We start from the raw sequence: 12,146 nt of genomic DNA, 5'->3' as shown, positions 1-12,146 counted from the left end.
AACCGCATAAAGGCGCACAGTAACAGAGTATGCATTAAACATGATATATTAAAATTGCCTTAGAAGGATCATTTTTAACATCTGTTTACTAGCTACAGTGTATAGAAGTGTGTGAAGGACTCGCAGAAAAGGTAACAGGTTTAGTGATGGTGCGTGTGTTCAGAGCCAATATTAACATGCTGGAAATGTCTGCAGGGCATGTAGAACAACTGGTTCTCCATCTTTTTGTTGGTAGATTGTTGTGTACACTAATGCTACTGATTGCTTCCATATTCATTAGTTTACATTTCTGTGCTGTTGGCTTTTAATTTCCGGAGACTCGATGAATTGTACAATAGAGTTCTATGGCTTACCTCGCGCTGATGTTTTTTTAGTACACGTTTGCAGAGCACATCTTGCAATAAAGTCGTGCTAAACCCATCTTTTTAATGGTTTCCAAAACCGTTCTATTCAGGGTATGTTGTCAATGATGACTGTCACGGATGCTTGTGTTCTCAGCTGGACTTTCATAGTGTCATAACGGATTTAAGGATAAAGAGGGTTTAATTCTGTTTTTTGGTTTTGAGTTTAGTAGCTCTTTAAATGTAATATCTTGCAGCTAACCAGTCATTGGTTGTAGTTGCTGCATTCATTTTTTTATTTTTTTTAAATATAATTACATACAAGGGATGTTTCCTTGTAATAAAAATAAAAGTGGTAAAAAAAGGGAAAGTGTAAAAAAGAAATAAAAATGTAACGTGCCCCAGTCCCCGCATGCTCACACACAGAAGCGAACGCATCACGCCCACATGTATAAAAAGTGTTCCAACCACACATGTGAGGTATCGCCACAAACATTGGAGTGAGAGCAACAATTCTATCCCAAGACCTCCTCTGTAACTAGAAAGTAGATGCTAATGTGCCAACATCCCTAAGATATTATATATATATATATATATATATATATATATATATATATATATATATATATATATATATATATATATATACCGTATTTATCGACGTATAACACGCATCCTAACTTTAAGAGGGAAGTTTCAGAAAAAAAAAACGTTACTCAGCACCCTGCGTATAAGACGCAGGCACAGTTTACCCTCTATTTTCAGTAGGGTTGTCCCGATACCACTTTTTTTTAGGACCGAGTACAAGTACCGATACTTTTTTTTCATGTACTCGCCGATACTGATACTTTTTTTTTCATGTACTCGCCGATACTTTTTTTTAAAATGCAGCCTTGTGTCCCCAAATGCAGCCTTGTGTCCGTAAATGCAGCCATGTCCGTAAATGCAGCCTTGTGTCCCCAAAGTGAAAGCCAAGCCCCCCCCCCCTCGCTGCCAACATCTAGTTGATCAGCGCAAGGAACATAACCGCTTTCATTTGAATAGCTGTTCCCTGCCGCGCCTCGTCATGTATAGACACTCCCCCTTGCTCGGGCATTTTGATAGACAGATCGCCCGTCTAATCCTGGGACGGGTGATCTGTCTATCAAAGTGCCCGGACAAGGGGGAGGGGCTATACATGACGAGGCGCGGCGGGGGAACACACAGCTATTCTAATGAAAGCTGTTATGTTCCCCGTGCTGATCAACTAGATGTCGGCAGCGGCGGGGGGGCTTGGCTTTCACTTTAGGGACTAAGCGGCAGCAAGTCTCCTCTCCTCCATACCCGAGGACTGCTCTGCTCCGCTCGCTCTCCGCCCGCTCTCGGCGGGGGGGAAGTATCGGGGGAAGCATCGAGAGCATTTGCGTGAGTACAAGTACTCGCGCAAATGCTCAGTATCGGTAGCGATACTAGTATCGGTATCGGGACAACCCTAATTTTCAGGGTAAAAAAGTGAGTGTTATACGCCAATAAATACAGTACATATAATAATTTATAAAAAAGAAACCCTCATCATGGGACTTTAACGACACTAGGTTATTGTGTGAGTAAGTAGAGAAAGGTTAAAGAGGTTTTAAGAGTTTGCAAATTCTTTATTAATACAAAACTGTGCAAAATATGAGAATACATATTAAAAATGGGTTTGATAATTTGTCTAGATACAGTATACTCAAGAAGGAAATCACCAGAGTGGCGTTGGAAGACGCCCAACGCGTTTCAAAAATAGATTTTCTTCTTCAGGGGTGCATAAACATTAAAAAGAGCAGATTGCCTTCTTTGAAGTAGTGAGAATTTGTAAACTTTTAAAACCTCTTCAACCCTTTTCTACTTACACACACAATAACCTAGTGTCGTTAAAGTCCCATCATGAGGGTTTCTTTTATATATCCTCTGTAACTCTAAACGGATAACCTGTAAAGCGTTGGAGATTTTTAAGTAACAAAGTTTGGCGCCATTCCATGAGTGTTCGCAATTTTAAAGTCTAACATGTTGGTGATCTATGTACTCTTCGTAACATCTTTCACGTTATACAAAAAAAAATGTAATCATTACAATAAGATTAGTATAATTGTGCAGTCTTACTTATGAACATAAACATATATTGCGTTCTTCTGACTCCATACCTTATTGCAGGGAGAGTTGCTTTATTGATGTAAATCTATAACCGCATGTCCTTCAGATATTATTCTCAAGAAATACTCTCATTGAATATTCAGTCTGGTTCTGTGTCTCTTCAGGACATGCAATAAGGTTGTTTGGTTTTCTCAGCAATGTGTATATACTGTAAGCTTTCTGCACAGAATGCCTGGAGCTATGTACATACAACATCCAGATGGATAATGAGTCTCTGCATAACTATATCCGGCTTGAGTTCTCTAATTCTGTACTTTATAAGTTATTAAATCCCAGATGGCCTTGTGCCTTAATGAAAGCCCCAGTAGAGACATTTTAGGTTGTCTTTAATTGGCCTGATATTAAGTTAGAATCTCAGGACAGTCTTGTGTCATTGGAACGTTTTTTTGGAGGCCACATTTCAGTGACTAGGCTTGTCATATGTTTCATTTATGAATTGCCCAGCCAGGTAATACTGATTATGGATATTTCTGATTAAAGTGGAGGTTCACCCTATAAAAAATTTCTAACACTACATCCAGCACCGTGCTGCATATAAAATGACACTGACCTTTATTTATTTTTTGCCGTAGATATCGTTTAGCCGTGGAATTCATCGCGGCTTCCGGGTAGGGAATCCCGCGGGAGTGGGCGTTCCTATTGTCATGCCAATTGATTGACATGCTAAACGATGGCGCATACAGCGCGTCACGACTTCCCGAAAGAAGCTCGGGTCGGCTCGGCTCTATTCGGCGCCGGTGCGCAGGCGCCGAATAGAGCCGAGCTTCCTTCGGGAAGTTGTGACGCGCTGTGTGCGCCGTCGTTTAGCATGTCAATCAATTGGCATGACAATAGGAACGCCCACTCCCGCGGGATTCCCTACCCGGAAGCCGCGGTGAATTCCACGGCTAAACGATATCTACGGCAAAAAAAAAATAAAGGTCAGTGTCATTTTATATGCAGCACGGTGCTGGATGTAGTGTTAGAAATTTTTTATAGGGTGAACCTCCACTTTAAGCAAGTGATAATTAGAAAAGTACAAATCATGACATTTTTGGAATTTAGTATTTTGCAGTGTTCCTAAAATAATATCTCTGACTATATTCTGTACGTAACCTCTACTGCCTGGTTGACTTACACTTGGACATGACTTTAAAGTAGAACTATAGGCAAAATAATAGAATTTTATTTTGGATAGAGTAAGGGAGAGTTATAACCCCTGTCAGATTTTTTCCGCCACCTGTATCCCATTGCTGAGATTTCCCTTCACACTTCCTGTCCCATAGCCAAACAGGAAGTAAGAGGAAATTCCTGCAAATTAAAGGCATTCCTTGGGGATCACCAGAACTAGTGTCCCCATTGGAAGATTTCCCCTCCATTGCTTTTCTAGGGACAACCCAAAATTTGGGATTTTCTTTTACTATCACTTTCAATGTAAATGGAACAAATAGAGAGGGTGACTCTCCCTAACGGGAGCACAGACCGTTATAAAACTGACAAGCGTTCTAATCCCTTTTCACTCTGTCCAAAACAAAAAAAAAAGTTTTGCATTTAGTTATACTTTAAAAATCCTCTGTACCCGAAGAGAAATGTTGAAAGTTATCTGCTTTTTTCAAACCCCAGTGGCATTTTTTCTTTTTTTTTGAGGACAGTGTAGGCACATAATTTGGGGTGATTTGGTGGTAACGTCAGGGGAACAGAGTTCAAAATGTGTGATTACTAAAAGGAGCATTTTAACGGCATGTAGAATATTTCTCATTGATGCTTGGATAAAGGACCTTGAAAAAAAAGTACCCGATAATGTATTATGAGTACACTTTCTTTTGTTTGACTTGGTGAAAATGCTTTAAATATAAATCTGATCAAATTGAAAAAAAACTGAAAATGCACACTGCTCGCTCTCTTTGGGTTTAGTACCTTGTGAGGGGCTGACACAGAAACGAACATGCTGCCATTGACGTCATGGCGTAATCAGAAATCCTGATCTACGTCCCTGATCCAGGTCGGTGGCTTAGAAAGTATTGTTGGCATGACAGCCAAGCGGTTAGCATTTTCAGACATGTCAGCAGAAGCACCTAGCATATTGCTGTTGGCATAGGAATCATTTTATGGTGATACATTGTGGGAAGCAGATTATTTTTTTAACTGGGTAGCTGTACATATTACAGTAAAAACAACAGTATAATACAGGTATTTGCACCCACTTCTGGGCTTAGACCCCCCCCCCCCCCCCCCCACTTACTGTCTTCTGGGAAACACACATGTCCCAGGAGACAGCGGGGACCAGTTAGAACGCGCAGCGCGACTTGCCCATGCGCAGTAGGGAACCAGGAAGTGAAGCTGCAACACTCCACTTCCTGATTCCCTCACCAAGGATGGCGACGGGGGCAGCTGAGAGCCGAGCGATTGATCAGCTTCGGGTGCCGACATCGCGGGCACCCCAGACAGGTATGTGTCCATTTATTAAAAGTCAGCTGCTGCAGTATTTGAAGCTGCTGGATTTTAATAATATATATTTTTTCTTTTTAGGCAAACCTTCGCTTTTAAAGTGAAAAAACACCTTGCAGTGTCCAGCCCCCCGAGCCCCCGTTTTATTTACCTGAGCCCCCGAATTTCCATGGGCGCGATCCTGCGTCGCTCTCTCCATGGCTTCTCAGCTCTTCATTTGATAGATTGATAGCAGCGCAGCCATTGGCTCCCACTGCTGTCCATCAAACCCAATTAAGTGGGGGGGGGGGGCCGAGTCATACAATCTGCGTCTATGGGCGCGCCTGCAAGGTGACCCCCCCAGGATAGGGCTTCCCAGAGGGGGTTTTCTAATGCTGGGAGGAGTCGGGAGAGCTGCTGTGGGACCCCAGAAGAGGTGGATCGGGGCCACTCTGTGCAAAACGAACTGCACAGTGGAGGTAAGTATGTTTGTTATTTAAAAAATAAAAATAAATAGAACTTTTTAATATCACTTTAACTTTATTCTTGGGGATTTTAAAGGCATCCATCCTATATCATTGGTTGTTCTTTTATATAGTAAGATGAAGGCAATGAGATTCTTGCCTTGCTACAGATGAGTTGAGATCGTGGCTTTGCATTTTCTAGGAAGAATTTTTTTGGTTAAAGTATATGTAAACCCTTACCTTGTAAATCAACCCATTCAGTTTAAAATAGAAATGCAGGCAAAACGTTTTATTTAAAAAATAAATAAAAAAAATAACATATATATATATATATATGTATATATAAATAAAATTTATTTTCTGTGAATTTTGCATAGAAATATTCTATTCAATCGCTTTGGTGTGTGTGTGTATGTATGTATCCTTACAATGAAATTCTTTCTGTGGTTTCAGAAGAGAACCTGGAAGACACCGGAAGAACGAGCACTTATGGCCAAAACATTGAAGCGCATTAAACAGGAGCCAGATGACGATATGGGAGAATCTGTCCCCAAATCGAAGGAGAGTGACCAGTCCAGATCGAGTTCACCCACTGCGGGTCCCAGCACAGAGGGTGCAGAGTCTAAGGAAAAGAAGAAAATCAGAAGGAAAAGAAAAGTCTCTAATAAGGAACTAAGCAAAGAATTAAGCAAGGAGCTAAACCAAGAGATCCAAAAAACAGAAAATAGCCTGGCCAATGAGAACCATCATCCTATTAAATCTGAGCCAGAGAGCGAGGACGAGGAGCCCAAGAAATGTACGAACACCAATGGGGAGCGTATGCATCGCTTCAGCAAAGAACTGAATGGGACCCCAAAGGAGTTTAAGCACCAGTCTCTTCCAAGTCCAAGGACAACGCCAAGGGTCACCAATCGCCCTCCTCCAGCTTTGTCACCTCCCAAATGTGTGCAGATGGAACGCCATGTAATAAGGCCTCCTCCAATCAGCCCTCCTCCAGACTCTCTACCCCTGGAGAATGGTGCAACCCATGTGATGCAGAGAGAGGTTTGGATGGCCATCTTTAGCTACCTCAGCCACAAAGATCTGTGCATCTGTATGAGAGTTTGCAAAACGTGGAATAGATGGTAAGCTCTACATTTTAGTCACTTTCATGCATTACTTAGATTTAAAGGCAGCCATAGTCCCCAACTTTTCCGCGCCTCACTGAAAGCGACATAAAATACATTTAAAGCTGAGCTCCAGGCAGAGCAACTATGTTATCATTAATGAATCTTTCAGGTGATAAAATGCAGCTAGTGTATGTACCTATATTTGACTTGGTACCATACTCTTGCAATCCCCTTTACAGCAGCACTAAGACTGGGAGAAAGAGGGAGCCAGTCAGGTGTGCCGCATTCAACTGTGTTAATAAGGATCATGCTGAGAGCGAGTGGAAGGATTACCTCATTAATCTACTGCTGCTCTTTCACAATCCAGCCAACAGTCTGAGAAATGACAGCAATGAATTCATATAAATTTACCCTTTTGGCAGTACAGTAATACCTCTGATTGCGAGTAATGAGCGTTTCGCAATACGAGCTATTTTTTATTTATTTTTTTAAATCCTGACTACCGAATGTTGTCTTTCAAAACTAGCAGGATTCAAGCTTCTGCGGTATGCAGTGCCGCATACGGCCAGAGGTGCGGGGGCGCCAGTGACACTTGGCCGCTCGGAAATACTTGGAAATACTCAGTTCGAGGGTTTCCGATTGCATCCAAATATTTCTGAGTCTATTTGGCATTTCTGTTGTTTATGATTTAAAAAGGAGCAAAATAATAAATGGCTTCATCTGAACTTACACTGTACCCCCTCCCTAAACCCCCCCCCCCCGGTCCCGTTGACCTGGAGTCCTGCAACCACCTGCTCTGACACATCGTAAAGCTGCTTTACTGTGGCTTTCTCTCCTCTTCTCCAGCGCTGACAGGATGGGCTATGCGGGTTCTGATTGGCACTGTGATGGCACTGACCAATTAGAATGCCTCCTACGGGGTACGTTTAGGAGATTAAGCCGAAAGAATTTCTAAGCCCCGGACCAGTAAAACGGCTATCCGATGTGTCAGAGTGGGTGATTGCCGGACTCCAGGTCAACTGGGGGGGGGGGGGGGGGGGGGGGGGGGGGGGGGGGGGGGGGGGGGGGTACCAGTGTAAGTTCAACTTACAGATTTTTCTGTGAAGATGAACCCTTTAACCACTTCTTGCCCGCCGGCCGTCATATGACGTCCTTGACTTGCGGGGATATCTGAATGATGGGTGCAGCTACAGGCATCATTCAGATAACTTCTTTTAGAGCCGACTATTCCCTACACCAAAAGTACAATCATAGCGGCTGTTCAGTCGCTTGATCGTTCTTACTTGCGGCGAGAGGGGATGTCCCCCTCCCGCCGCCCTCCAGTGCTTATACAGACTCGCCCCTGCCATCGGTTAGTCGGAGAACGGATCCGCTGATGATAGAGATTTCTGGCGGACCAGGTGGTCCCCGGAGTTTCTATGATCAATGTCATGACGTCAAGCCCGGTCTCTGCACTTGAATAAAATGCGCCACCTCGGCTGGGTATTTCAGGCTCCCCCAGCCTAGAGGTGAGATGTGGGGTCTTATTGACCCCATATCTCACTGTAAAGAGGACCTGTCATGTTTAATCCCATTACAAGGGATGTTTACATTCCTTGTAATAGAAATAAAAGTGATCTAAAAAAGTCACAAAATAGAAAAATAAAAGTAAAATTAACAATAAAAAAGTGTCCCTGTGTGCTCGCACGCAGAAACGAACGCACACGCAAGTCGCGCCCACATATGTAAACGGTGTTAAAATGACACACGTGAGATATCACCGGGAACGTTGGAGCAAGAGCAATAATTCTAGCCCTAGACCTACTCTGTAACTCAAAACCTGTAACCAGTAAAAAAATGTAAAGCGTTGCCTATGGGGATTTTTAAGTACCAAAGTTTGGTGCCATTCCATGAGCGTGTGCAATTTTGAAGCGTGACATATTGGTTATCTGCTTACTCAGCGTAACATTATCTTTCACATTTATGCAAAAAAATTGGGCTAACTTTTTTTAAAGCATGAAAAATTGCTGCGCAAATGGTGTGCAAGATAAAAAGTTGTAACGACTGCCATGTTATTTTCTAGGGTGTCTGCTAAAAAACATATATAATGTTTGGGGGGTCCTATGTAATTTTCTAGCCAAAAAATTATGATTTTTACATGTAGGAGAGAAATGTCAGAATAGGCTTGGGTGGCAAGTAGTTAAATAAGACAGTTTGTTGGCCTGATCAGTCATATTTTCAATATTGATGCCAAAATGTCACACTTTCTGGCAGGGTATGCAAACTTTTGAGCCCAACTATATGTAAATGTCAGGAAGTATAGACAGTATACTTTGCACATAAACTCCCTTATGTTTATTGTATGTCTATTTAGCAGTTTGCCTGAGGTTCAGCTTTAAACATATACATTATTAAATTATTATACAGGATTTATATGCTTGTGAGAGCTTACATGTAAAATGTACGTTCTGCACTCCTGTGACCCGTTTTTAGCTGACAGCGGGCTGAAGTCTGCTGTTGGCTGATGTGACAGAGCTGGTCCCGGCTGGGGAAAGATCATGACGACAAAGTCGGGATCCGCCCACATGCCTGGACCAGTGTTCTGCCGAAGAGTGCCCCCCCGGCGAATAATGCCCCCCCTGTACTGCGCAGCGCTCTAGCAAACGGAGCTGCCGAACATGAAGAGCTGGGAATCAGCTGTAGCTTGCGCCTGCGCAATGAACAGGACATTGTGACAGACGTTGCCGCACATTCTCGATGCTCGCTCCACTCTGCAAGGGGCGGATGTGTTTGACTATTATATCGTGAAAGGGGCGAATGGCTACAGCAAGGGGCGGGTGTAGAAACTACACGGCATGTTTAAAATGAAGGGCGAAGAGGTGGTATTTTTAATTGATAGACATAGATGATAAGGGCGTCCCTTGCTGCAGCCATCCGCCCCTTACACGATATAACACTAATACACATCCGCCCCTTGCAGAGTGGAGCAAGCATCGGGAGCGTGCAGCGCTCATTGCGCATGTGCCGTGTACAGATGAGTTATGTCTGTGTTCATCTTCGGGGATTTTTCGGAGGTCCGTTGTGCTCTCTACTGCGCAAGTGAGGTGCCTGCGCAGTACAGAGCGGGCATTATCCGCCGGGGGACAATTCTCGGCAGGACACCCGGCACAGCCTGAGCCAGCCACTCCCGCTCCCTCCACAGCCCAGCACTCCAGTTAGCATGGACATGGAGGGGGGGGGGGGCAGAGCAGAGAGCTGCTGTCTAACAGTGTTCTGCTCAGGGAGCCCTGAGAACCGAGAGATCGGCAGTGTTTGATCGCTCGGTTCTCAGTGTTGGAACCAGCGGGGGGAGAGATGCTGCATCCACCTAGGCTAGTATAATTCTACAAAAAAACAGAACCCCATACTTCTCTTTAAATACGAATTAATGGTGCTACATTGTGCAAGGTGTACCAGAAAGAAGCTGACAGTGCAGTCCCGGGTAAATACAGCCACATCAGCATTTAAAGCTGATTCTCTGTTCCTGCATGGCTATTCTTGGATATTTCTCTATAAATAAACATGGATTTTTTTTTTTTTATAATGACATAAAGCTCTGTACATCACGTGCCCTGAGCACCAAGAAATACAGTAGGTGTTGCTTATTTGCAGACATTGAAAGAACAGCGATCACTAGAAAGTGGATGATGCATAATACACGGGACCTCGAATGCTCTATCATTCATTATCCTAGTCTTTTAAAATGTGTCAGTTTTGAAATTAAGCGGATATATCCAGAATTTTTTTAAACTAGAAAGCTAGATAAGGGAAAACGGGGGAGGGGAGCACAACAATGGTTAAGTAACTAATCTAATTGATAAGTGCAGAGCCTGTACAGCTAGAGTAACAGCAAAGAATGTCAATTCACAGGCATTGCTCATCTACTTTATAGCAACCACTCTATGGAAGTCCCATAATAGGGCAGCACAGTGGTGTAGTGGATAGCACTTTCGCCTAGCAGCAATAGGGTCGCTGGTTCGAATCCCGACCACGACACCATCTGCTTGGAGTTTGCATGTTCTCCCTGTGTCTGCGTGAGTTTCCTCCGGGTACACGGGTTTCCTCCCACTCTCCAAAGACATGCTGGTAGGTTAATTGGATCCTGTCCAGACTGGCCCAGTATATGTATACATGTGTGTAGGACTGTGTGTTCCAAGCGTGTCGAGATCCTACGGGGTAAATGACCGCACCAGCCAGGAAGACGCTGGCTGCAAAAAGCGCCTAGAGGCGATTCAGTTCGCATGTGTAGCGCTATACAAGTCACTCATTCATTCATTCAAGAACCTGCTTTTAAACATTAACCATAGAGCAAAAAAAAAAAGGGCATGCTATCTGAACTGATCGATATTTAGTTTGTAAAGCTGTGTGTATCAGAAACAATTGCCATTTGGGTTTTAAATAGTTTTTCATCCTTGCATCTCGTGCATGCTAATTTCCCACAGCCAATCTGCAACCACTTCCCATTGGCGTGCATGCAAGCGGTGCTGTATCCTGGCCTAAACCAACAAGCCCAGGCCTAGGGCAGCACATTGCAGGGGGGACAGCATGGAAAGAGTGCCCGCCGGCTTGCGCTACACTGTTAGGCCGGGTACTCACGAACAAACATGTACGGTGAAAGCGGTCCGTCGGACCGTTTTCACCGTACATGTCTGCCAGAGGGCTTCTGTACGATGGTTGTACACACCATCGTACAGAAGTCCGCACGTAAACAATACGCGGGGCGTGTCCGCGTCGTCGCCGCGGCGATGACGCGGAGACGTGGGCGGGCCTGCCATTTAAAGGCTTCCACGCATGCGTCAAAGTCATTCGATGCATGCGAGGGACGGCGGGCGCCTGGACATGTACGGTAGGTCTGTACTGACGACCGTACATGTCCGAGCGGGCAGGATTCCAGCGGACGGTTTTAAAACACGTCCAGGAATATTTGTCCGCTGGGAAAAGGCCCGGCGGGCAAATGTTTGCTGGAATTCGGCCCGCTCGCGCCCACACACGACCAAACATGTCTGCTGAAACTGGCCCGCGGACCAGTTTCAGCATACATGTTTGGTCGTGTGTACGGGGCCTTAGAGTACACTGTTAGTGTAGCGCCAGTCTTTTGGGGCGGACTGGGCAGAGAGGCAAATTAGTCTAGTGCCCCCATAAAGCAGCCGCACTGCTTCCGGTATGCAGGCGGCCAGCATTCCGCAACTGTGTGGGTGGGGGGTTCTAATTTTGACTGTCTTATCATCCATGTATTTTCTGTTGCACCATTGGCATGGTTATATCTTCTTAATCCTCTCCATAAAATTATCAGAATTTTGTGCCTAAAGTAGAACTATAGGAACACTTTTTTTTTTTCCCATTTTGAAAATAGTAAGGGAAGGGCAGGGTCTTAAACAGCAAGGGGTGTGGCCTTGATAGGAAGGGTTGGGTCATATTTAAATTAGGGGGTGCACAAGTTTAGTCAGGCCTAGGGCAGCACAAAACCTAAGTGCACTACTGCATGCAAGTCAGTGACGCATACATGGCTTCTGGGGGCGGGTTCGCTGATGGTGTCAACAGTTGACCAAGCCAGTGTAAGGTGTGCTGGAATGGCCACTTGCCTCCATCAGAACCCTGTGTGACTGGGTGGCAGCACAGGAGCACTGCTGGGAAAC

General features: G+C 44.4%; 1 protein-coding gene across 5 annotated transcripts in view; it reads left to right on the top strand.

The window, feature by feature from the left end:
• KDM2B (lysine demethylase 2B) overlaps positions 1-12,146 on the top strand; it is a 199,085-nt gene that overhangs the window by 175,949 nt on the left and 10,990 nt on the right. For all 5 annotated transcript variants that reach the window (XM_040346897.1, XM_040346913.1, XM_040346888.1 and 2 more), the window contains one exon: positions 5,837-6,507. In XM_040346897.1, the coding sequence (XP_040202831.1) occupies positions 5,837-6,507 (671 nt within the window). The remainder of the gene's footprint in view (positions 1-5,836; positions 6,508-12,146) is intronic.

The sequence above is a fragment of the Rana temporaria genome, chromosome 1 (genome assembly GCF_905171775.1).
Source record: "Rana temporaria chromosome 1, aRanTem1.1, whole genome shotgun sequence".
NCBI classification, from domain to species: Eukaryota; Metazoa; Chordata; class Amphibia; order Anura; family Ranidae; genus Rana; species Rana temporaria.
The sequence above is the reverse complement of the archived record's forward strand: the minus strand, read 5'-3'. Positions and strand labels throughout refer to the sequence as shown.